Source organism: Eleutherodactylus coqui, chromosome 2, assembly GCF_035609145.1.
Source record: "Eleutherodactylus coqui strain aEleCoq1 chromosome 2, aEleCoq1.hap1, whole genome shotgun sequence".
Classification (NCBI taxonomy): Eukaryota; Metazoa; Chordata; class Amphibia; order Anura; family Eleutherodactylidae; genus Eleutherodactylus; species Eleutherodactylus coqui.
The window spans coordinates 48,118,218-48,145,431 of NC_089838.1; the positions used below are offsets into that span (position 1 = coordinate 48,118,218).

A 27,214-nucleotide genomic window follows, 5' to 3' on the forward strand; every position below is an offset into this window, starting at 1 on the left:
AGGCCCTTCCTCCGTCAAAGCCTAATAGGGCGATATCATAGGCATAGTAGAATGCACTAACATAAGTGATGCAGTGTACTATTTTAGCAATCAAAGTCATCTTGAGGGACTAAAAAAAAAATTGTCAAAAAAGTTCAATCAAGTTTAACTGACAGAAAAAAATCCAGTTAAAAAAAAACAAAACATTTTAAATAGATAAAATACCACTTTTTTTCTTTTTAAAAGGAGGTACATAACGAGTATTGCCACGTTTGTAACAAGCCAGACACAAAAATACTTTATAGCTCTCACTTGGTCAATGTGTTAAAAATAATTTTAAAAAAGAAATTCCAGAATTGCTGTTTTTCTTAGAATGCTGCGGTGTTTACAACTTTGTTTGTCTTTTAAAAAAATTATTTTTATTGTACAAACAGTAAAAAATAAAAATTATAGATAGATTTAGTATTACAATAATCGTACTGATAGATAAGAAAATCATCTTGATATTATTACCAAATGGTGAACGCTGTAAAAACAGAACTCCAAAACAATGGTGGAATCTCTGGGGGTATAATAAAAGTTCTCTAACACATTACATGGACCCCAGAGAGCGGCCATTAAAATATACAACCCCTCCCCCCCAAAAAAACCCCACAAGCCCTCATACAGTTATATCAACGAAAAAAAAAATCGCTTGGTCCTTAAGGAACAAAATAGGCAAGTCACTAAAGGGTTAAGTAAATTCCAATCACATGATCAGGTCTCACCTGTAATATCTGGACTGCAGGTAGGTGGAACACACAGCCTTAGACACATGACTTGCCGAGCCGAAATCGATAACTTTGACCCGATACGGCTGCCTGGAAGGATCAACCAGCATGATGTTCTCCGGCTTGAGGTCAGCATGGATGAGGCCGAGGCTCTTCAGCTTCATAAGCGCCGTGCCCACCTGTTGCAGGACCGGTCGGATGTACTTGAGTGGCAGCGGGCTGAACTTGTTCTGCTTGAGGAAGTCGTAGAGATTTTGCTCCAGCATCTCGAAGACGAGGCAAGTGTGGTTCTTGTGTTGGAAACACTCGTAGGCCCGGACAAAGTTGTAGTCGTCGGCGCTCTCCGTGCTCAGCCGTGCCAATATACTGACTTCGATCTGTCCTTGCCTGGCATAGGACGGGTGATTCTTCAAGATTTTGATAGCTACAATCTCATTGGTGCCTCTTTTCCAGCATTTGACCACTTGCCCGAAGGTGCCTCGCCCTAGGAACTCCAGCACTTCATAGGTATTGGTCATGGAGCAGAGAACCTCGTGTTGTACCAGCTGGTAGTCACCTTCGCTGTTAGAGCCACTGTTCTTGGAGGTGGCGGTGGAGGTGGTTGCAGCCGTGGCCCCGCTTGCATTGTTTTGGGTCATGGGAAGATGTTCGTCTACGATCTGCACGCTACCGTTGTCCAGCTCCTCGCACTTCCTCTTCAAGCCGCACTTCTGGTAGGTGTCCAGAAGGCTGACCGTGCTGCGACGCATCAGGTTGGTCTGAGGGCCGCTGAGCGTTTGACCGCCCGCTGGTGCCGCTGCTGAAGAACCGCTACTGGAAGACGAGGTCACCCCAATGTGACCAGCGCTGGTCGGGAAGATGACCGCCTGCTCGTAAGGTGCTTGAAGGAGGGAAGCGTGGGAGAGCACCGGCTGCCCGGACGTAGAGCTGCTCTTGCCTGGGTTGTAGACCTTGCTGTGGCAGCCGTATCCGGTCATATCCCAGGTGGAGCTCACTTCCAACTTTGGCTTCTTCACGCTACAGAAGGACGACAACGGGAGGACGTGGGAGGAGAACGTGTACAAGGAAGAGGCCATACCTGTAGAGGAAACAGCAAAACAACTGTAGCTGAAGGACAAGTCTTAAAAAAACCATCAATGTGATTTCATCATTACATTGAGTGCACATTACAAAGATACACCCCCGCCATCCGCTATCATCATTGGGGGAAGACGATGTAAGGCTAGGATGAATTAGGTTTGCCAGGGCGGGAATTCTCTCAGTATGTAGGGTTGCCACCTTCGTCTCAAAATAATACCAGTCAAGGTAAAAGGCGGCGTGTTTGGGGTGTGGCTCATCACAGCAGTAGCGACAGGGATTCCCCCGCAGTGGCCCCGGGTAGCGACAGGAATGCCCCCGCAGTGGCCCCGGGTAGCGACAGGGATGCCCCCGCAGTGGCCCCGGGTAGCGACAGGGATGCCCTCGCAGTAGCCCCAGTAGTAATCTTAGCCCCCACTGTGGCCATAATACTAATAGTGGCCTCCTATAGAGCCCTCAGTACTAATAGTGACCCCCATAGCAGGAGCTGCAGCCATGCAGCAGCCAGGCAGGCCAGTACATTCATTTAAAGGGGTTGTCCAGTTGTTAACTCTTAATGGTTTATCCTCAGGTTAAGTCTTCAGTAGTAGATCAGCAGGGGTTTGTAATCCAGGATCCCTGCTGACCAGCTTTTTGCAGGTTCGGTGGACTTATGCACGGAGCTAATTTTGGTAGGAAGCAGACAGCTCTGTTCTTACTGCAGTGGCCAGGTTTGGTATTACAGGTAAAATTTCTATTGCAGTGAATGGCAACTTGGCCCGCAATACCAAGCCTGGCCACTGCAGTAAGAATGGAGCTATCTGCAGGAATCAGCTCAGTGCACAAGTGTGCTGGCCCTTAGCGAACAGCTGTTTGGTAGGGGTCTTGCACAACTGACCCCTGCCAATCTACTACGGATAAACTGTAGACAACTGGACAACCCTTTTAACTAAAGCTCTGTTGAAGACTCTGCCACTGTACTCACACAGGGACTTGGACTCCCATCGGTTGTGTATATTGTATGCAGTACAGACACAAGGGGGAGCAGTCCAGAATTCTGTGCGAGTACATCTCGCGGTATCCGGATTGGAACCTCGATTAAGTGCATACGCTGTCAGGTTTGGCTGCCACCCGGCGGGGCTGCCCGGGGCAGGTAATTATTTTACTCCAGTCTTCAACAGGGTCGGTACAAAAAAAATACCTTCATGGGCCTTCTGGACAAATTACTGGCCGGGTCGATGGTTTACTAGCCGGGTGGCAACCCTATCAATATGGGATGATTGGGCAAGACTTTTATTATCTATTAGGTTTCATGATTTAATAAGGGACACATATCAAAACAATGTAGCAACTAGATTTCAGCTATGGATCCCCTTTAACACCCCCACTTCTCTATATAATAGATAATAGAAGTGAACTGGCTGATAACAAGGAGTAATAGATGGTATTCCTCTGCTCTATAGTCAACCTCTCTGAAATGGCTGATAACCGTGAGTAATAGATTGTGTAAACTTGAGCAGGAAGCATAGGACTGCAGGTTTACATCTATTCTTAATGATCTGTCCACTGGGGGCACTACAGATAAGTCTCCTATACGTCTCTTCTTGCACACCACAACACCTCTCGACTTTGGGGCCCTGCGCACCACCTGCCCCATGCTACCAGCTGCTCTGCCCAACACTACAGATATATGTGACCAGAGGAGTGAGTGCTTTACTTTTCCCCTCTATAGTTCTTCCATAAACATTTCCATGCTGACCAGACGTCTCATTATGTTCAAAGTGACAACCCAAAAAGTGGAGCAAGACGGTGGCCGGGTAGCAAGATGCCAGTCTGTGCTGGAGTCACTTTGGTGAGGCGATGTTTACTGGGTGGATTCCTGCCCTCTGCAGCGCTTCTTTGTGTGAGAACAAAGGCTCACATCTCCCGGCTCGCTGGATCCCGAGCTACAAAGCTGCCTCTCACAGCGATATTTATATCAGAGCGCGGCGCACATGACAACGGTGGCCTCGCTGTCTCCCCGGGAACTGAGAAAACTCAACCACCTCATAATAATACTGCACCCGGGGACAAAGGAAGATAGGAAACAGCAGGGTTATGAAACTCTTATTATAGAACAAAAGAGAGAAAGAAGGGGGGGGGGCACACGGAAAGAGCGAGAGAAGGGTGGGCCACACGGAAAGAGCGAGAGAAGGGTGGGCCACACGGAAAGAGCGAGAGAAGGGTGGGCCACACGGAAAAAGCGAGAGAAGGGGGAGGCGCCACACGGAAAAAGCGAGAGAAGGGGGAGGCGCCACACGGAAAGAGCGAGAGAAGGGGGGGAGGCCACACGCAAAGAGCGAGAGAAGGGGGGGGGGGGCACACGGAAAGAGCGAGAGAAGGGGGGGGGGGAGGCCACACGGAAAGAGCGAGAGAAGGGGGGGAGGCCACACGGAAAGAGCGAGAGAAGGGGGGGAGGAGGCCACACGGAAAGAGCGAGAGAAGGGGGGGGAGGCCACACGGAAAGAGCGAGAGAAGGGGGGGGAGGCCACACGGAAAGAGCGAGAGAAGGGGGGGGGGGGAGGCTACACGGAAAGAGCGAGAGAAGGGGGGGGAGGCCACACGGAAAGAGCGAGAGAAGGGGGGGGAGGCCACACGGAAAGAGCGAGAGAAGGGGGGGGGAGGCCACACGGAAAGAGAGAGAGAAGGGGGGGACACACGGAAAGAGAGAGAAAAGGGGGGGACACACGGAAAGAGAGAGAGAAGGGGGGGACACACGGAAAGAGAGAGAGAAGGGGGGGACACACGGAAAGAGAGAGAGAAGGGGGGGACACACGGAAAGAGAGAGAGAAGGGGGGGACACGGAAAGAGAGAGAGAAGGGGGGGGACACACGGAAAGAGAGAGAGAAGGGGGGGGACACACGGAAAGAGAGAGAGAAGGGGGGACACACGGAAAGAGAGAGAGAAGGGGGGGACACACGGAAAGAGAGAGAGAACGGGGGACACACGGAAAGAGAGAGAGAACGGGGGACACACGGAAAGAGAGAGAGAACGGGGGACACACGGAAAGAGAGAGAGAACGGGGGACACACGGAAAGAGAGAGAGAACGGGGGACACACGGAAAGAGAGAGAGAACGGGGGACACACGGAAAGAGAGAGAGAACGGGGGACACACGGAAAGAGAGAGAGAAGGGGGGGACACACACGGAAAGAGAGAGAGAAGGGGGGGACACACACGGAAAGAGAGAGAGAAGGGGGGGACACACACGGAAAGAGAGAGAGAAGGGGGGGACACACACGGAAAGAGAGAGAGAAGGGGGGGACACACACGGAAAGAGAGAGAAGGGGGGGACACACGGAAAGAGAGAGAAGGGGGGGACACACGGAAAGAGAGAGAGAAGGGGGGACACACGGAAAGAGAGAGAGAAGGGGGGACACACGGAAAGAGAGAGAGAAGGGGGGACACACGGAAAGAGAGAGAGAAGGGGGGGACACACGGAAAGAGAGAGAGAGAAGGGGGGGACACACGGAAAGAGAGAGAGGGAAGGGGGGGACACACGGAAAGAGAGAGAGGGAAGGGGGGGACACACGGAAAGAGAGAGGGAAGGGGGGGACACACGGAAAGAGAGAGAGGGAAGGGGGGGACACACGGAAAGAGAGAGAGGGAAGGGGGGGACACACGGAAAGAGAGAGAGAGAAGGGGGGGACACACGGAAAGAGAGAGAGAGAAGGGGGGGACACACGGAAAGAGAGAGAGAGAAGGGGGGGACACACGGAAAGAGAGAGAGAGAAGGGGGGGACACACGGAAAGAGAGAGAGAGAAGGGGGGGACACACGGAAAGAGAGAGAGAGAAGGGGGGGACACACGGAAAGAGAGAGAGAAGGGGGGGACACACGGAAAGAGAGAGAGAGAAGGGGGGGACACACGGAAAGAGAGAGAGAACGGGGGACACACGGAAAGAGAGAGAGAACGGGGGACACACGGAAAGAGAGAGAGAACGGGGGACACACGGAAAGAGAGAGAGAACGGGGGACACACGGAAAGAGAGAGAGAACGGGGGACACACGGAAAGAGAGAGAGAACGGGGGACACACGGAAAGAGAGAGAGAACGGGGGACACACGGAAAGAGAGAGAGAACGGGGGACACAGGGAAAGAGAGAGAGAACGGGGGACACAGGGAAAGAGAGAGAGAACGGGGGACACACGGAAAGAGAGAGAGAACGGGGGACACACGGAAAGAGAGAGAACGGGGGACACACGGAAAGAGAGAGAACGGGGGACACACGGAAAGAGAGAGAGAACGGGGGACACACGGAAAGAGAGAGAGAACGGGGGACACACGGAAAGAGAGAGAGAACGGGGGACACACGGAAAGAGAGAGAGAACGGGGGACACACGGAAAGAGAGAGAGAACGGGGGACACACGGAAAGAGAGAGAGAACGGGGGACACACGGAAAGAGAGAGAGAACGGGGGACACACGGAAAGAGAGAGAGAACGGGGGACACACGGAAAGAGAGAGAACGGGGGACACACGGAAAGAGAGAGAACGGGGGACACACGGAAAGAGAGAGAGAACGGGGGACACACGGAAAGAGAGAGAGAACGGGGGACACACGGAAAGAGAAAGAAGGGGAGACACACGGAAAGAGAGAAAGAAGGGGAGACACACGGAAAGAGAGAAAGAAGGGGAGACACACGGAAAGAGAGAGAGAAGGGGGGACACACGGAAAGAGAGAGAGAAGGGGGGACACGGAAAGAGAAAGAGAAGGGGGGACACGGAAAGAGAAAGAGAAGGGGGGACACACGGAAAGAGAGAGAGAAGGGGGGACACACGGAAAGAGAGAGAGAAGGGGGGACACACGGAAAGAGGCTCTCTACCCTGATAGAAGCCGGATTTCAGGATGTGATAATAGTGACAGCTACGCAAACAATAATTTTACATTTTCTTCCTGCTGAATCATGTCTACCACGCTCAGCAGGTGGGAGATGAGTTCTATTTAGCATGACTGAGAGCAATTATCCAGCACATGAAGTCTGGTGATGTCACAGTGATGTCATATGAGTCAGTCGGTGACTCACGGAGACATCAGGACCTTGCTGTCCATTAACCCTTCATGTTTCATCCACAGAACCACACACCTCCTTGTAGGATAGAAAGAAGACCTCAACCGGAGGCGCATCTGGAATCTTCAACATTATCAACTTCTACAAATTATTGCTCCTGTTTACACATAGTATCATAGTATGTACCCTATCACCCCCAATGTTGATCCAGAGGAAGGCAAGAAAAAAACCCTAATAAAAAGGTAGTAGCCAATTTTCCCATTTAAGGGGAAAAAAAATCCTGACTCCAATCCAGCAATCGAGAATCAATGACCCTCCTGAAGTTAATAATGATAACATAAAATATTGTATCGCTCAAGAAAGGCGTTCAGGTCCCTCTTGAACTATTTTATCGAATCTGTCATCACCATGTCCTGAGACAGAGTTCCCTAGTCTCACTGCTCTTACAGTAAAGAACCCTCTTCTAGGTCATGTAGAACCTTCTTTCCTCTAGAGGTACAGAGCGCCCCCTTGTTACAATCCTGGGTATAATAGATGATGGGGGAGATCTCTGTACCAATCCTTGATATATCTACTCAGTTATTAGAGCGCCCCCTTGTTATAGTCCTGAGTATAATAGAGGATGGAAGATATCTCTGTGTTGACCCCTGATATATTATACATAGTCGTTAGTCATAGTCTTTTTGTAAACTTAAAGGAGATGTCTCGAGGAAGCAGTTAATTTTTTTTTTTGCCCAGTCCCCCCCATTAAACACACATTACTAAGCCCCCCTGTAAATGACATTTCTAGCTGGTTCGTACTTACCGTTCCAGCAACTTATAAAAGTTTCCTCAAGATGGCCGCCGGCTCTTTCCCCGTCGCTCGCTGCAGCCCGACGTGCGCGCTCCCGAGACGCCGCCAGCTGTGTCTCCATGGCAACACGACGCCCCGCAGCCGCCGACCAGACGCCCACCGCCAGGCAGCAGGTAAGCGGCGCTAGCCCCCGGCTCCCCAGCGCTAGACCCTCAGCCCAGGTGAAGGCCCCGGAGCCCAGCGCTAGTTCCCCCCGGCCTAGCGGCAGCCCCCCCCGGCGCAGCGACAGCCCCCCCCCCCCCGGCCTAGCGACAGCCCCCCCCATCGCAGCGACAGCCCCCCCCATCGCAGCGACAGCCCCCCCCATCGCAGCGACAGCCCCCCCGGCGCAGCGGCAGCCCCCCCCGGCCTAGCGACAGCCCCTCCGGCGCAGCCCGGCGCAGCGGCAGCCCCCCCCGGCCTAGCGACAGCCCCCCCCGGCGCAGCGGCAGCCCCCCCCGGCGCAGCGGCAGCCCCCCCCGGCCTAGCCACAGCCCCCCCGGCGCAGCGGCAGCCCCCCCCGGCCTAGCGACAGCTCCCCCGGCCTAGCGACAGCCCCCCCGGCGCAGCGGCAGCCCCCCCCGGCCTAGCGACAGCCCCCCCGGCGCAGCGGCAGCCCCCCCCGGCCTAGCGACAGCCCCCCCGGCCTAGCGACAGCCCCCCCGGCCTAGCGACAGCCCCCCCGGCGCAGCGGCAGCCCCCCCCCGGCCTAGCGACAGCCCCCCCGGCCTAGCGACAGCCCCCCCGGCGCAGCCCGGCGCAGCGGCAGCCCCCCCCGGCCTAGCGACAGCCCCCCCGGCCTAGCGACAGCCCCCCCGGCGCAGCGGCAGCCCCCCCCGGCCTAGCGACAGCCCCCCCGGCCTAGCGACAGCCCCCCCGGCGCAGCCCGGCGCAGCGGCAGCCCCCCCCGGCGCAGCGGCAGCCCCCCGACCCCCGACCCATCACTTACCTGGGAGGCTTCTCGGGGCGGCTGGGCTGGGCTTCTCCGCTGGGCAGCTCCAGTTTCTGCACCTTCCTCTAACAGAGGATGGTGCAGAATGGCCGCTTCAGCGCGCTCCCGATCAGTGACAGCTCGTCTGCGCATGCGCAGAAGAGCTGTAGCGGGGAGCACACTGAAGCGGCTCGTGCTGAATGGAGAAGACCGGACTGCGCAAGCGCGTCTAAAAAAGCAAGCTGCCAGCGAATTTAGACGGAACCATGGAGACGAGGACGCTAGCAACGGAGCAGGTAAGTGGAATAACTTCTGTATGGCTCATATTTAATGCACAATGTACATTACAAAGTGCATTAATATGGCCATACGGAAGTGTATAACCCCACTTGGTTTCGCGAGACCACCCCTTTAATAACCCCAGTTTTGATAACCTCTAGGTATTGTAAGCCACGCATTCCATTTATTATTTTAGTTGCTTGACTTTATACCCGCTCAAGCTATGATATGTCCTTCTTGAGTACCAGTGCCCAAAATTGTCCACAATATTCCATGTGTGGTCTGACCAGTGACTTGTAAAAGAAGAAGAACAATGTGCTCATCATGTGCCCCTAGACCTCTTTTGATGCACCCCATGATCCTATTTGCCTTGGCAGCAGCTGCCTGACACTGGTTGATCCAGTTAAGCTTACAGTAATAAAACTCCCAAGTCCTTTTCCATGTCAGTGTTTCCCATTTAGTGTATAATGGTGACATGTATTTCCTCTGCCCATGTGCAGAACCTTACATTTACTATTGTTAAATCTTATTTGGCACTTCCCTTCCCTGATCCTCTTACAATCTCCTTGTGTCCTCTCTTGTGTGATTTTCCTTACATATTTTGTATCAGCAAATATTGATATTTTACTGCACAAACCTTCTACCAGGTCATTAATAAATATATTAAAAAGAATAGGACCCAAAACCGGCCCCTGTAGTACCCCACTAGTAACCCCTACAATACTGCCCCTGTGGTACCCCACTAGTAACGGTGAGCCAATCAGAGTATCATTTATAATAACCCTCCGCTTTCTACCACTTCGGCAGTTACTTGCCCGCTTACACATATTCTTGCCCAGACCAAGCATTCTCATTTTATATACCAACAGAGTGTCGGACATCATTTGCCCAAAACTCGTTCCGTGTAAAAGGACCTTAAGAAACCCTTCAAACATTTTACCCACAATAGAAGTAAGACTTACCAGCCTGTAGTTTCCAGGTTCACTTTTTGACCACCGTTTTAAATATCAGCACCACACTGGCTATGCGCCAATCTAGTGGAACAGACCCCATCACTATAGCGTCCTTAAAGTATAAGAAACAAGGCTCTATAACATTACTTAATTCCCTTAGAACCCGGGAGTTTACGCCAGTGGGACCTGGGGATCTCTATATTATTCTTTTTAAGACGTCTCTGCACTTCTTCCTTGGTTAGACTGGTGACATTTAGGCCCAATGTCCACTGGTAGATCTGATTTGCGGAATCCGCACGGAAGATCAGAAAATCAAGCCGCTCATAGGGATACATTGACGTCCACAAGTGAAATAAAGCATGCAGATTTGATTTGTGGACCTTTTGTTCCGGAAAAGAAATCGCAGCCTGCTCCATTTCACTACGGATACCGCATGGACGGCTTCTGTTAAAGTCGATGGAAGCCATCCGATCCACGGCCCGTCTGTAATTGAATTGCTGACGGGCCGCAGATTCCATGGGAAAGCAGGAATTTAAAAAAGAAAGACAACAAACTTCACTGCACATGTGCGGCAGGCAGTGCGCCGGCCGATTCTTCCGCACACATCCTCAGTGAAGAAGAGAGAAGACCTGCAGAAGACCCGGATGGGTAAGTAGAAGCCCCGCAGTGTCCTCTGCCATGGGCAGGGTTGAATTCCGCTGTGGGCTCCACCATGCGGGATCCGATACGCCCGTGGACATGAGGCCTTAGTGGAGAGTTAACTTTAGCACTGGGAAAAAAAGCTATTTCATAGATTTGTTTTCTCCTCATCACCCACTATAATTTCTTCTACATTATTTATAAAAGGACCAATACTTTCAGTATCAATCTTTTTACTATATCTATAGTTGAAGAACAGTTTACGGTTAGTTTTCCCATCGTTGGCAATAAGTGTCTCTGAATCTTTGCTGCTTTTATCTGATTTTTACATAATTTATTTTTTTCAGTGCTTCTTCGCTGCCTTCTTGTTTTAGTAGTTTAACACTTTTTTTTTGCTGTTTGTCTCCTTTACATCTTTATTATGCCATAATGGTTTTCCCCTATTACTAACCCTTTCATTCCTGTAAGGTATAAACCTCTCCCAGTAAGTATTTAGAATATTTTTAAACGTTTCCCATTCTTTATTTGTACTCTTATTTTTGAGGATATTAACCCAGTCAATAAGGTTAAGAGCAGTTTAGTATTTTTGTAGCTCCCCTACAAAACGCTCTCTCTTGAAAGACAAGTTGAAATGTAATATATTATGGTCACTATTTTCCAGGTGTCCCACAGCCTGCACCCCTGTTCTTCCGTCAGGTCTATTGGTTAGTATTAAAGGGGTTGTCCCGCGCCGAAACGTTTTTTGTTTTTTTTCAGTAGCCCCCCGTTTGGCGCGAGACAAACCCGATGCAGGAATAAAAAAATAAAAAAAACGGCCAGTACTTACCCGAATCCCCGCCCTCCGGCGACTTCTTACTTACCTAAGTAAGATGGCCGCCGGGATCTTCACCCACAGTGTACCATGCGGTGCACCGTGCGGTCCATTGCCGATTCCAGCCTCCTGATTGGCTGGAATCGGCACACGTGACGGGGCAGAGCTACGAGGAGCCGCTCTCCGGCACGAGCGGCCCCATTCAGAAAGGAAGAAGACCGGACTGCGCAAGCGCGTCTAATCGGGCGATTAGACGCTGAAAATTAGACGGCACCATGGAGACGAGGACGCTAGCAACGGAACAGGTAAGTGAATAACTTCTGTATGGCTCATAATTAATGCACAATGTACATTACAAAGTGCATTAATATGGCCATACAGAAGTGTATACCCCCACTTTGTTTCGCGGGACAACCCCTTTAAGTTCACAATGGCCGTCCCTCTAGTTGGGTCCTCTTCAAGTTGGATAAGGTAATTATCTTTAGTAATTGACAGAAAATGGTTACTATTCTATTCATGAACCAGAAAACCCAGGGTAAACAGAGCTAAAAGGTCCTTACTGGATAGAGTAGTATGAATAAAGGCTATATTTACACATCCGATAACATTGCATACATTCTGTGCAACGCACAGAATTTGTGTGATGTAATAACCCATTGTTTGCAATGGGTTAATTTACACTGGCGTTTTTCCTCTCATACTGACAGTACGAGAAACATTGGAGCAGTCCCCATTTTCATGCGATTTACGTGCAAGAATAAGACTTGCAATGCTTTGCACATTTCAGAGCAGACGGATGGGGTGTCCGCGTGCTAAGTGATGCTAGTTGCACCTAATAACCTCAGGCACAACTTGCTATTGGCCATGTAAATGTGGCTGAAGTAGCAAAGGTGTAATGTGCAGTTCCAGGGCAAAAAGAGTTTGTGCTTCGAGGGGGGTGGGCGGAGAGGGAGAGCGCTTGCGCTCCGAGGGGGGCGGGCAGAGAGGGAGAGCGCCTGCGCTCCGAGGGGGGCGGGCAGAGAGGGAGAGCGCCTGCGCTCCGAGGGGGGCGGGAGGAGAGGGAGAGCGCCTGGAGGGTGGGAGGAGAGGGAGAGCGCCTGGAGGGTGTAGGAAGAGAAAGAGTACGCTCAGAGCAAATAGGAAGAGAGAAGCTAAGTATCTGTGAAGCGAAACATTCAAGAGAACGGGCCCCATTACGGTTGTAAACAAAAAAGTTAACCCTTTGGAATGCCCTGGCTCTCTGCACTAACACAATGGGGTCTGATTGTATCTAAGTCACAATTATAGACAAACACAATGCAGCTAATAACACAGACAGTTGTAGCATTCATCATCCACAACTTAGGGAGGAAAAGTAAGTGACTTTTTTAAGAGCTAATTGGCAAAAGGTTAAGGAGAGGCGATAGCAGTCTAGGGGTCACAGGGGCTTTGCTCATTAAATAAATGCACACAGGGTTTGGTTACTGTCACATCTGTTCCTCTCAGCGATTGGTCAGTGTGAGCCACTCCTTGATGTAAGTGACTTTCAGAAGACACGTTATAGAGACACTTGAAGCTGAAAATCTGAAGACCCAGGTGTCCATCAAGCCCTGGTTATATCTACAGATAGAGGACAGTCAGGACTGTTCTATTCCCCCCCAGGAGCATCCTATTATATCATTCCAAGAGCACAACGGGCGTTCTGAAAGAGAAGAAATGCAAAAGGAACATCAGAGAACGTACAAAAGACCCTACAGACTGCGAAAAGGTCTGTTCATGTGTCCTCTATTAGAAAAGCACTGACCAAGAACGGTGATCGTCAAAGGACACCATGAAGGAAGCCACTGCTGGTTAAAAATAAAAGCATGGCCCATCTGATGTCTGCCAGAGACCACATGGATGTTCCACAACACTTCTGGGAAATGTTCTCTGGATGGAGGAGATAAAAGTGGAACACTGCAGAACAACACTTTAAAGAAATGTGAAGATGGTGGAGGGGCAACATGTTTTGGGGCAGCGCATGGTGAAGATGATGAACCATCATGATTTTGGAGCTGTGGCAGAGGGGGCATCATGGTTTGGGGCAGCTTTGCTTCCTCAGGGTCCAGATGCCTTGTAATCATTGAGGGAACAGTGAATTCTAAGGCTGATCAGGACATATTACAGGAGGATGTAAGGGCAGCTAACCAAGACCTCAAGACGAAGAGATGTTGGGTGATGGAACAAGACTAAGACTCAAAGCACAAACGTAATCAACTAAAGAATGGTAGAAAAGCAAAGTTGTCTTAGAATGGTCAAGTCAGAGGCCTGACCTTCACCCTATGAAGATGCTGTACCATAACCTGAGGAGGACTGTTGTCACGTTCAATGCAGGACTTATCTAGGTACGCCTACATAGATGTGCATATGGCGTCCAAAATGCCACCTATTTGGGCCACGCAAAAAATCTGCATTGAAGCAACCCATAATGTTCAAACAGGATGGTAAGTGTCTGGACATAAATAGAGAAAACCCAGATATACAAAACCACGATCATTTTATTAGACAAGACAAGAATTCAATCTACCAATACATCGTCATACAAATATCAAGGAGACCTTGGACGCTGGTCTTACCTGCCTATAAGCGGCGTAATCGCCCCAAAAAGGACAGCTCCACATCAGGAACTGATGGCCAGACTGACGCTCCCTAAAAGGCAGCAGGAAGCAGCAATACAGATGACACATGAGGTAAACTCCAGCTAAGGTCAGCTTCACACAAACAGATTTTTGCTGTGGAATCTGCACGGAGGATCTGCAGCAAACACCGTTCAAAGCGTGCCATGTAAAATCGCTTTTTCCTTCACACATGCAGCATGCATGCTCTATTTTTGTGTGGACAGCTTCCATTGAAGTCAATGGAAGCCATCCGACCTCTAGCCCATCCGCAATTGACATTGCGGATAGCCCGTGGGTACCCTCCTCATCACCCAGCAAAGGTGCGGGAAAAAGAAACATTAAAAAACAAATTCTGCACTGCACATGATTAACGGTGAACATCCGCGGTCATCCGCAATACAAAGAAACAGGTACGAGGGGTTGCCGGCCGCAGTCAGAGTCGGAATCTACTTTGGGAACCCGCATGCGGAATCCGGCTCTGCCATGTGCAGCCGGCCTAACAGTTCAACATGAACTAGAAACAGACAAAACCCCAAGACCAGGGAACAGATCAGACAGGACACAGTTCAGACAAGACAGATACAAACGGTACTGAAATCTGTGCAGATTGGACATAATTCAAACAGGACTAATACCTCAGATACGGACAAGACTGAAACCTCCACAATCTGGCCACCAACAGACAGAGGACACAGATGAAACCAGACTCTGGCATCCACCCACCAATGGACAGGTGGATATGGAAGGGGAGCCGTGCGAATACATGAACTTGTGCAGAGTGAGAGTTTTGGCACCACATTGAGACTCTCCCTACGGAACCGGCATGAGTTCCCACGGGCGAGAGAGGATAGCGGTGTGAGGGAGAGACTCTCCGAGTGGAGTGCGGCTGAGTGACTGAGCGGGCTGTAGACTGTTATCCCCGTGTCAGGAAGGACTACTGAGAGAGAGTTCTGCAACAATGGAGAAGGACATGACATTTAATAAGAACCCGAATCATCAATCACCGAGGGACATCTGTCTGTACTGTAGATGATAAGGCTACAGCTGTCTGTGTGTTACTAGTCACATGGTGTCTGTCTAGAATGGTTACTTAGACACAAATACATTGTATTAGTAATCCCAACTGTATATTCATTATATTTTACAGGTACCCGAATATGGCCCTCTAAAGGTTTCACTTCTACCTCTAGGGGGGCCATGTGGCATTTTGATGTGCAATAGCATCTTAGTCTCCCCTCCTCGGATCACGGTCATCAGTGGCTTATGACACAATTCACTATTACACAGTCACAACATTCAACTTCCCCTCGAAGTAATACTCCGTACGCAAAAACATGTCCGGATAATACGTTTACACAGCAGCTACCCTTCCCCCAACACAATCCAAGTACCGGGACTACTCCAAGTTTCAACGCCCTTAAAAAGGTACATATAGTATGACAAGATCAAGAAAGCATCAGACGTAAGTCACAGATAGATACAGGAAAATAAGTATTAAACTATTATTTTCAATGCAATTTGGCCACAAGGGAGCGCAGCGCATCTTGGCCCAATTTTGTCTTCTTTCTACCTTCTCATAAATGCATACAATACGATTCTCTGCTAAAGCCAAATTATCCTGGATCTTCAATGATAATTCAACCACTAGGTGGCGCTCTAGTAGCTTTCTGCATTTTAAAGGAGAAGCTTCAATGATAAACCGTTTAATTTCTTTTACCATTGGGAAATTCTCCAAGGGCCTGTCCTGTTGTAAACTGTAGTGGTCCTATCCATAGATTAGGCCATCAATAGTAGATTGGAGGGGTCCACCCTCTGAGCAGCTGTTCGCTGGGTCAGTGTGCATGTGAACTGAGCTGATTTCTGCAGGAAGAGACAGCGCTTTATCACTGCAGTGGGCTTGGTATTGCAGGCTCAGCTTGCATTGATGCGAATGAGGAACTTGGCCTGCAATACCAAGCCTGGCCACTCTGCTTCTTGCAGAAATCAGCTCAGTTCACATGCACACTGACCCAGCGAACTGCTGATTGGCGAAGGTCTTGGGTGGCCAATCTATTATTGATGGCCTACTCTGCGGATTGTCCAATTGTAAACTACTCATGACCTGTCATAGACCATAGTTATGTAGATGCAGCAAGGGGCGCCTGTAATTCTGCAACAGCACTAACCCAATCAGCGGAACACATTGCAAAGAGTGAAAAAACGAAAGAAAAAAAAAACTTTGGTGCCTGCTGATAAAGACACAAAATCTGCATTTCACCTCCTCGCTGTTGCTCCCTGTTATCAGCCATTGCAGTTTGGGGAGTAGCTGCCTATAGCATTCATCAATAAAGCTAGTGCCCGAGAGCTTATTCACGCGTCCGTATATCGGCCGGGTTTTCATGCCTGGCCGATATACGGTGTCCCTTACTGCTGGGGGAGGAGACGGGCTGGGCCCAGAGCAGTGCACTGAGCTTCCGCCCCTCACCACCATTTGCAATGGGAGGGGATGTAATTTAGCTCCGCCTCTGTCCCACCCCTCCCATTGTAAACCGTGTCCAGGAGTGGAGAGGGGGCGGGAGCTCAGTGCACTACTCCCGGCCCGCCTTCTCCCCCTGCAGAAAGGGACACCGCATAACGGCCGGGCGTGAAAACCCGGCTGATATACGGATATGTACATAAGCCCTAAAAGTGTAGAAACCTCCCTGCCCCGATGAGGACTACTTTATGTCTCACATCTGCCACTCCTATTATAATACCCTAACACTGTCATTTGCTCAACACAGTGGGGCTACTGGCCCTTTAAGGGACTAGATCTTAATCAGTGTGGATGGACTAGTCATCTCAGCATCCTATAGGCTGAGTGCATTGGTGAGGCAATATGGAGCTCTGTATACATGTATATAATGACCCAGATTATAGGACTAGAAGGAGCAGCTTCCAGATCATTCTATACATGTAGAATGAAACGCAGCTCACAATACTTCAGTCACGTAAAGGGAAATGTACTTGTCAGAGGTTTCCATGTAACAATCTATATAACCACCAAACCTAATCATGGCAGACACTTCCTGTGTTGTAGAGGTCACCTCATTATTATAGGAGGGCGGGATCAGAAGCTGTCTCATTATCATAAGAGTTATGGAACTTTGAAGGTGGCAATGCACAGAAAAAAAAAAAAAAAAATTGTCAAAAATTAGATGTCGTTTTTTTATAATATTGACCTACTGGCCCACAGAAAAAAATTATCATATAGCAAAAATGACATGATAAACACTGTAAAAAGAAGAAAAAAATAGAATGCCAGGACTGAGTTTTTTTTAAATTGCCCTACAAAAAAAACTTAAAGGGGTTGTCTCGCGGCAGCAAGTGGGGTTATACACTTCTGTATGGCCATATTAATGCACTTTGTAATATACATCGTGCATTAAATATGAGCCATACAGAAGTTATTCACTTACCTGCTCCGTTGCTGGCGTCCCCGTCTCCATGGCTCCGTCTAATTTCGCTGGCTTCTTGCTTTTTTAGACGCGCTTGCGCTGTGCGGTCTTCTGCCTGGTGAATGGGGCCGCTCGTGCCGGAGAGCTGGTCACTGCGTCGTCATCGTAGCTCCGCCCCGTCACGTGTGCCGATTCCAGCCAGTCAGGAGGCTGGAATCGGCAATGGAACGCACAGAGCCCATGGTGCACCATGGGAGAAAACCGCAGTGCATCCCTGGGAAAGGACCGGCGGCCATCTTAGGCAGAAGATTTTTAAAACTTCATATTTCGTCGGATCGGTGAGTAGCAAGCGGTTTAAAAACCGCTTTAACCCTTTCCAATCCACTGTCTGACGTCTAAAGACATTCTGATTGAAGGCTGTACAGCTCCGATGTCAAAAGACGTCTGGCAGGGTATCCTTACTGTATATTACTGGCCGCTCTGTTGTCGGGGGCCTCTCAAGCATGTCCCATACCGCAGTACTGGCTCTAGCCAGCAGATGGCGCCATTGTATAATGGCAGAAAGAGAAAGTCCCCTAGGAAACCCTGAATCCAAAATTGGATTGCAAAGGGTTAAATAGCTATTTTACGCCAGGGGGGGTGACAGGGGGAATGGGGTAAAGTAAAATTTTGATGTTTGCCGCGAGACAACCCCTTTAAATGAACGCTGTACAATGTATTATTTGTACCCAAAAATGGTACCAATATATACACCGCAGCTCACCAGACAAATAAAAACCTCAAATGGAAAATAAAGTTATGGCCTTTGAAAAGTAGAGATGAAAATCCCTAGAAAACTGGCTTGACCTTAGGGACAATATAGGCCACATCACTAAGGGTTAATAAATCTGGCCCATTAGGTTTATGTCATACGTGTTATACACTATATTAAATTCTAGAATTGTATGTTATACTGCTTACATTACATACTACTCCATGCTGATAAGTCTTTGGCTTTGTGTTCTTTTTTTGTTTCTATGGTAACGAATGTTACATCACATGAAAGCCTTATGTGTCTAATATGTGTTTTCAAAATTTTGTGTTTGCAGCTTATGGCAACAGTGATCCAGGCACGCAGGAAAACAAAATGGCGGAGTCTAAGGCGATATTCACCGCAAATGAGAGCAGAGGAGTGATAAAATTCTTGTTTCTGCAAGGAAAGTCCGCGAAAGATATTCATGGTGATATGTGGCAGACATTGGGGGGGGGGGGGGGGGGTATCAATGCCCTTCATATTCTACAGTTAAAAAAATAGGCTGCCAAATTTAAAACGGGCCACTTCAGCACCAATGATGAGGAACGTCCTGGACGACCGAGAGAGAGGTTGTTGTTCTGGAGATCGTCAATGCTGTGCACAACCTCATATTGGAGAATCGGCCAATTTTAGCTAAAGGAATAGCAGACATCATGGGGATTTCTGGTGAAGAAGCTATCTGCAAAGTGGGTCCCCAAATGTTTGACAACAGATCAGAAAAGCATGCGAGTGAAAACTTCCTGGTCCATTCGTCAGCGTTTCCAGACTGATAAGAACTTCCTGGATCGATGGGTCACTATGGATGAGACCTGGATTTATTTGTATGACCCTGAAACCAAGGAGCAGTCAAAAGAGTGGAGGCACAGTGGTTCTCCTCGCCCAAAGAAGTTCAGCCACTAAGGTGATTGGGTCTGTGTTCTGGGATAAGGAGGGCGTGCTGCTAGTGGACTACCTTCAAAATGGTTCCACCATCAATGCAAGGTATTACATTGAACTTTTGGACCAACTGAAGGCAGCTCTGAAGGCCAAAAGGCGCAGCAAGCTGTCCAAAGGAATCTTGTTCCTGCAAGCCTCCGCTCACACTGCACAAGCGACCACGGCAAAACTGGTGGAGCTAGGCTTCCAGCTGGTTGACCACCCACCTTATTCACCAGATCTAGCTCCCTACGACTATCCTCTGTTTCCAAACCTGAAGAAGAAACACCTCAAGGGTACCAAATTTCACACCATTTCTGATCCCATGGCTGCTAAGGATAACTGGTTTGAGACACAACCGAAATCCTTCTTTTTGCAAGGATTACAGAACTTGGAATACCAATGTAAGAAGTGTGCTGACATCAGTGGAGAGTATGTGGAATAAATGTAAAGTTTCATCTTTCTATCTCGTTTCTTTCTGAGTAAAGCCAAAGACTTATCAGCAGCCCCTTGTATAACACACCATTCTTTTACACTATATTATTCCGCACACACCTTCCCCTCTAACATACCAGTCTATTATACTATACCGCACACTACTCCACTATACCATACCAGTCTATTATACCGCACACTACTCCACTAGAACATACCATTCTATTACACTATATTATACTGCACACTACTCCAACATGCCAGTCTATCACACTATACTATACCTCAAACCACTCCACTATAACGTAGCATTCTATTAACTATATTATACCGCACACTACTCCGCTATAACATAGCATTCTATTACATCGTATAGTACCGCACACTACTCCACTATAACATACCAGTCTATCACACTATATTATACCGCACACTACTCCACTATAATATACTAGTCTATCACACTATATTATACCACACACACCACTCCACTATAACATACCAGTCTATTACACTATATTAGTGATGGCGAACCTTTTAGAGACCGAGTGCCCAAACTGCAACCCACAACCCACTTATTTATCTCAAAGTGCCAACACGTCAGGCGGCGGGACTTATCACAACGCATGATTTTACCCCCATCGTTCTAAAAAGGACAGGGCCACTTCAAAATAAATAGGGTACAGATTTTGACTGCTTTTTGGATGTGGAAATACTGCAGAATGTCCTCAGCGGAACTTTCTGTGGAAAATTTTGCAGCATTTCCACATCCAAAAAACAGTCATAATCTGCACCCGGTCTATTTTGAAACAGCCCCCAGTAGTAATAGCGACATCCCACAGGGGCCCCCAGTAGTAATAGCGACATCCCACAGGGGCCCCCAGTAATAATAGTGACATCCCACAGGGGCCCCAGTAGTAACAGTGACCTCCCATAGCGGCCCCTAGTAGTAATAGTGACATCCCATAGCGGCTCCAGCAGTAATAGTAGGGAGGGCTCTGCGTGCTGCTTCTGGCACGCATGCCATAGGTTCGCCACCACTGCCCTATAACATACCAGTCTATTACACTATATTATACCGCAAACTACTCTGCTCTAACATACCATTCTATTACACTGTATTGTACCGCACACTACTCTGCTAAAACATACCAGTCTATTACACTATATTATACCGCACACTGCTCCACTGTAACATGCCAGTCTATTACACTATATTATACCGCAAACTACTCTGCTTTAACATACGATTTTATTACATTGTATAGTACCGCACACTACTCTGCTAAAACATACTAGTCTATTACCGGTACACTATAATATTCCGCACACAACTCCACTGTAACATACCATTCTATTAAACTATATTATACTGCACACTACTCAGCTCTAACATACCATTCTATTACACTATATTATACCGCACACTGCTCCACTGTAACATATTCTATTACACTATATTATACCGCACACCACTCCACTACAACATACCATTTTATTACACTATATTATACCGCACACTACTCCGCTCTAACATACCATTCTATTACACTATATTATACCACACACTATTCCACTGTAACATACCCGTCTATTACACTATATAATAACGCACACTGCTCCACTATAACATACCAGTGTATTACACTATTATATCGCACACGACTTCGCTCTAACATACCAATCTATTACAATAATCTACTACTCTACACCGACGTGCCAGAAGTCACAGGACAGGAACTAATATTGTGTAGAACCCCTCTCACGCAGTGAAGTGTAGCATCTCGCGTTGGCATCTATTCCACAAGTGGACGGAAGACGTCTGGAGGGAGATTGAGCGTCTGGAGCTCCGGGGTATTTGTAGGCGCAGGATCTTGGGGGTGAACGGACCCCTCTACCATGTCCCCTAAATGCTCAATTGCCCTCATATCAGGTGATCGTGCGGTCTGTGCCATTCATAGAACTCTCCAGAATGCTCCTACAACCAATACTGGAGAACTTGAAACCAATGGCACGGAGCATTATCCTGTTGGAATATCCAATCATTGTGGGGGATATGAAGGGCTGAAAATAGTCACCATACAGTGAAACATAGCGAACAGCGGTCACAGAAGTGGCGGACTACTTGAGCCAATCTATGATACGAGAACCCACCCCACACCAGTATGGAGCCCCCACCAGCCTGCTCCGTGCCTTCTTGACCAGTTGGGTCTGTGGCTTCATGGGGTCTGCGCCACACATGAAACGTAGCACCAGGCAGATACAATTGGTACCGCAACTCATCAGAGCGAGCCAAATGTCTCTAGTCCTCTATAGGCTACGTGAGGTGCTGCACCCCCTATTGTGATAACACAGGCGTCCCGGTGGGTTTTCTCCTCCCAAATCCCATGGAAAGAATGCTGCACCAATGCTGGAACAGGGCGCGTGGGGGCACAACCTTCGGGGGCCATAGCATGTGGGGATTCCTACACTGAATGAGATTGCTGCCAGAGTTGCTTGCCTATTTGCACGGAGAGTTCTAGCTGATCACGTTAATAAAGCACCCGCGGGCGACTGCTGCGCTGTCCACAGGAAAGGGGGGGGGGGCATATTAAATGCCCGCACAACCTCAGAAACGGATTGTCCCGTCCGTCGGGCACCCACTATCAGGCCTTGTTCCAACTCTGGTAATTCACATTGCCTCACCGTGAGCGCGCTGTCCAGTGTTCAGATTATACAGGTGAGGGCGCTTCTGAGCCTTCCCTGAGGGAACGCTAATTCATCATCAATTTACATACTGCTATCCCAAGACTTCTGGCACGTCGGAGTATTAGAGAGTTTGGACTGCAAAAAAATGTAGTCCGCCTGCGATCATGATCTGTTGCCCATAGCAACCAATTGCAGCACAGCTTTTATCGTACCTCAGCAGTGTGTGAAATTCAAGCTTTCATTTCTTATACTGCGGAGATAAAATGAAGGCTGCGCTGTGGTTGGTTGCTACGAGCAACAAGGACATATTAGACGGCTGCCATAAGAGTGCAATGTTGGGATCGCAGACGGCCTACTTCTTTGTGGCCCACCCCATATGACTATGTACCAGTATTACACAATAGTCCTGCTATTCTGTTATATTGGTGGGCTATGTGCTTCTAGTTATAATACTCTTATTTTCTATTACACTACATATATTACATGATGGAGCAGACATATAATAAGTACATTATAGCGCTCATTATACCAGTATGTGATCGTGTAAGATAACATTATATGGCTGCTCTCAGTAGAAGACGTCTGCATACAACAGCCAAGCTCTGCCGGCGCTGGGCGAGTCTCTAGGAAGCGCTCAGGCATGTAACCGCTGAATAGGGGGTCACCAGCTCTTTTTTGTGAAGATTTAGGTCACCAGCTTTTTTTTTTGTTTATTTATTTTTTTGATGGTGGTGTAAAAACGAGTCCATTAGCCCTCCCAGAATGCACAGAGGCGCTGTCTGCATCGTGCGATCCTGTCCAGACGGCGGGAAAAGAAAACCTTCTAGAAAAATTTCACAGTCTAATTGGTTTGACAAAAACCAGGATGATGAGTTTTGATAATGGAGGCAGCGGCGGTAAAGGGTGCGTTCACACGGGCGAGTTTCACGCGTACATTCTGTCTGATTAGGACATAGACAGAACTGGCGCGTGAAAAGAATGATTGATTTCTACCTGGTTAATCACACCGGTGATTTTTCTCCACGACCGACGGAGCACTGCAGCGGCTATTTTTTTGCATAATTCTGACTTAAGAATCGCTCATTAGTTCCAAATAGAACAAAGTCACACTTCACTCACGTACAGATGCAATTTGCACGTGTAACTATTTTTACCATTGGAAGCATTAGTGATTTTTTCACATACGTACACAGATGTGTCCGACACCAGGAGGCGCTCTGTCCACATCAGCACCATGGGCGCGGTAGCGTAATAGATTACTGAATAGCCCACTGCACTATTTCATCAATGCCTGGCAGATCCCCATTCTAGTCAGTCGGTTCCACTGACCTCCTGTCAGGTCACAGTTCGGGGGTGCCGGGTCGGACGCTTCTGCTGTTACTTGTTGATATGAAAATGCAAATGTGAAAGAGACAACATGGCGACGGCCGCCACGCCCAGCAGTCAGTAAAGGGACAATCCGGGGACGAGCCATGGCTGACAAACTGGTTACTAGCAAGCGTATCCTTAGCAACTAGTATTTTCTAGGCAGTTGTCAGAGAGCTTGACGATAGCAACCAGTCTGCCTGACATTCTACAGCGTTGAACATCGAGAGAGCATAGCAGGAAGCCAGACACTTTCTGCTCGTCACGTGACGTCTGAACACTGCGCTTTTATTTTTGCATAGATACGAATCCTCCGATTTGCTTCCAAATTCTGTTTAAGTTATCCAATAAATTCCTGACATATTTGACTGTACAAATCCGAGTGGCGATTCACCGCGTGACCTCCCTCACCAAGAACACGGAGAACCAGACGGGAGGACAGAATGTCCAGATAGCAGGGACAGAACTACATGAAGAGGCGCATTGTGTGAGGAGGTTCATCGGAGGAGTTAGAAGGTTTTCGAGAAACCAGTCAAACTCTTGCTTTTCAGTTGCTAAGCTGGAACGGGATTGGCTGCTCATTTTTCCTTTCACCCAGTACTGGAGGCGTGTCCTATAGCAACCAATGAAAAAGTACTTGTGCCTTTCCAGTCCAATTTAGAAAATGTAGACTAAAATCTGATTGGTTTGCACCTCCATCATGAGAACTACACGCAGTAGCACGTGTTCTCATATTCATAATTATTATATTATATATAAAAAAAAACACATACACACACACACACACACACACACACACACACACACACACACACACAGTATTGTACATATGTTTTAGGCAGGTGTGAAAATCCTTCAAATTAAGAATTTCAGAAATGAAACTATGTTAATAGTTTATTTCTGTCAAACAATTTAATGCAAAAGTAACTGAACAAAAGAGAAGTGTAAATCCCATCACTTCTCCGTATACTTGCACACAGTTTTTGGAGGAGTTCGGCAGGGAGGTTCCAGACATCTTGGAGGACTAAGCTCAGATCTTCTGTGGATGTCGGCTTGCTCCAATCTTTCCGTCTCTTCATGTAATCCCAGAAGACTGGATGATGTGAGCTCAGGACTCCGTGGGACCACATCATCACTTCCAGGACTCCTTGTTCTTCCTTACGCTGAATAGAATTTTTAAGGCCCATTTAAACGGGACGAGTGTCAAGCAAACGATGCCCGCCACTCATCCCCGCACATACTCGCGCTCCTGCTGTTGCACGGGAGCTAGTATTGCTGGATCACAGCGGGGAGGCTGCAGGAGATTTCTCTCCTCCATTCACGTAACATAGCAGGCCATTCAATACTGAATGGCTGCCATTTACACTGAGCGATCAGCTCATTGTCCATCGTTTATGCAGCATAACATCCTGCACGATAAGCTGATCATTCAGTGTAAATAGCAGCCGTTCAGTATTGAATGCCGCTATGTTAAGTCAATGGAGAGGGGCGTGGGGAGGCAGGAGAGAAATCTCCTGCAGCCTCCCCACTGTGAGCCAGCCATACAAGCTCCCGTGCAGCAGCAGGAGTGCTAGTATGTGCAGGGACAAGTGTCAGGCATAGTTTGCCTGACACTCATCCAGTCTAAATGGGCCTTTAGGCTACATGCACATTAGCATAAATCTCTCGAGAATATGAACTCCATTCTTTTGAATGGAGTCATACACATGAGCAAATCTGTGAGGGGAGGGAAGAAAATAAAAAATTTTTAAATCCTGATTTTTCGCAATCCTCAGAATGCATCACTCATTGGTTTTCAATGGGACCTTAAGCTCTTAAAGGGGTTGTCTTGCGACGAAACGTTTTTTTTTTCCCATAGGCCCCCCGTTCGGCGCAGGACAACCCCAAAGGATGTGTTAAAAAAAAAAAAAATTTATTACTTACCCGAATCCCCGCTCTGCGACGTCTTCCTTCACCAAGATGGCCACCGGGATCTTCACCCACGATGCACCGCGGGTCTTCTCCCATGGTGCACCGTGGGCTCTGTGCGGTCCATTGCCGATTCCAGCCTCCTCATTGGCTGGAATCGGCACACGTGACGGGGCAAAGCTACGAGGACCAGCTCTCCGGCACGAGCGGCCCCATTCACCAGGCAGAAGACCGCACAGCGCAAGCACGTCTAAAAAAGCAAGAAGACATCAGAATTAGACGGAGCCATGGAGACGAGGACGCTAGCAACGGAGCAGGTAAGTGAATTACTTCTGTATGGCTCATATTTAATGCACGATGTATATTACAAAGTGCATTAATATGGCCATACAGAAGTGTATAACCCCACTTGCTGCCGCGAGACAACCCCTTTAAGGACATTGCTTTCTTTAAAATCATTTTCAGTTTTTCCTCCCTTTTTTTTTATTAAAAAAAAATCATAACTTATTTATCTATCGCTGTTGCTGCCTGAGGGCTTGCCTTTTCTAGTCAAGTTGGTTTTTTTTAATGCTATTTAATGTACCTTATAATGTACTGAAAAACATTTTAAAAAATTCTAAGTGGAGTAAAATGGAGACTGTGTGGCCAAAAAAAAAAAGAAAAAGGAGATTTCTAACGTTTAGGCTTTTTTTTCTGACGGCGCTCACCGTGCGGGTGAAGTAATGTGTTACTTTTATAGATCAGACTTCTATGGACGCAGCGATACCAAATGTGTTTTTTTTATTATATGGCAATTTTTTTTATTTATTTTTTTATAAATAGTAAAACCTTTAGTAGTACCAACTTATTTTTACTTTTTATTTTAGTCCCCAGAGGTGACAAGAACTTGCGATGCTTTGATTGCTCCTGCAGTTTGATGTAATGCCATAGCATTACATTATACCACGATCTGACAGGCATTCTACCATGCGGCTTTTGGGAGCCGTTGTGGCCGGCTGTAAGAAACAGCTGGCAGTCACAATGTATGGAGCGAGTACGCCCCTTGGTCTCCCTCCATACATACCCTGCAGCTGCAGGAAGTAACTGTACGTTCTGTAGCGTTAAGGGGTTAGATACCTTGCATGCCGTGTAATGTGCAAGCGAGTGCAATGTGATGTTTCCCACTGAAATCAATGGGAAACACTCGTGAATATCTATCACATGTGAGCATCGGAACTTCACAGAAACTATGCAAGGCATTTTGCATTAATAAAACGCCTCGCGACCACGGATAAACTGCACGCTGATAAGCGCGATATTACACTCGCCCATGTGATTGCAGCCTTAATGAGATTGGCTGCATGTTTGGGGTTCTCCAAAGTGCTCTGCACCAGGCTTCACTGCTGCCTGCAGACACGCATTGTAGTGCTCTGCACCAGGCTTCACTGCTGCCTGCAGACACGCATTGTAGTGCTCTGCACCAGGCTTCACTGCTGCCTGCAGACACGCATTGTAGTGCTCTGCACCAGGCTTCACTGCTGCCTGCAGACACGCATTGTAGTGCTCTGCACCAGGCTTCACTGCTGCCTGCAGACACGCATTGTAGTGCTTTCCACCAGGTTTTCTTGCTGCCTGCAGACACGCATTGTAGTGCTTTCCACCAGGTTTTCTTGCTGCCTGCAGACACGCATTGTAGTGCTCTGCACCAGGCTTCACTGCTGCCTGCAGACACGCATTGTAGTGCTCTGCACCAGGCTTCACTGCTGCCTGCAGACACGCAT

General features: G+C 48.3%; 1 protein-coding gene across 2 annotated transcripts in view; it reads right to left on the reverse strand.

Moving 5' to 3' along the window:
• The window catches only part of HIPK2 (homeodomain interacting protein kinase 2), a 55,851-nt gene that overhangs the window by 22,002 nt on the left and 6,635 nt on the right, over positions 1 to 27,214 (reverse strand). For both annotated transcript variants that reach the window (XM_066590806.1, XM_066590805.1), the window contains exon 2: positions 747 to 1,827. In XM_066590806.1, coding sequence (XP_066446903.1) covers positions 747 to 1,825 — 1,079 coding nt within the window. In that variant the 5' untranslated portion in view covers positions 1,826 to 1,827. The remainder of the gene's footprint in view (positions 1 to 746; positions 1,828 to 27,214) is intronic.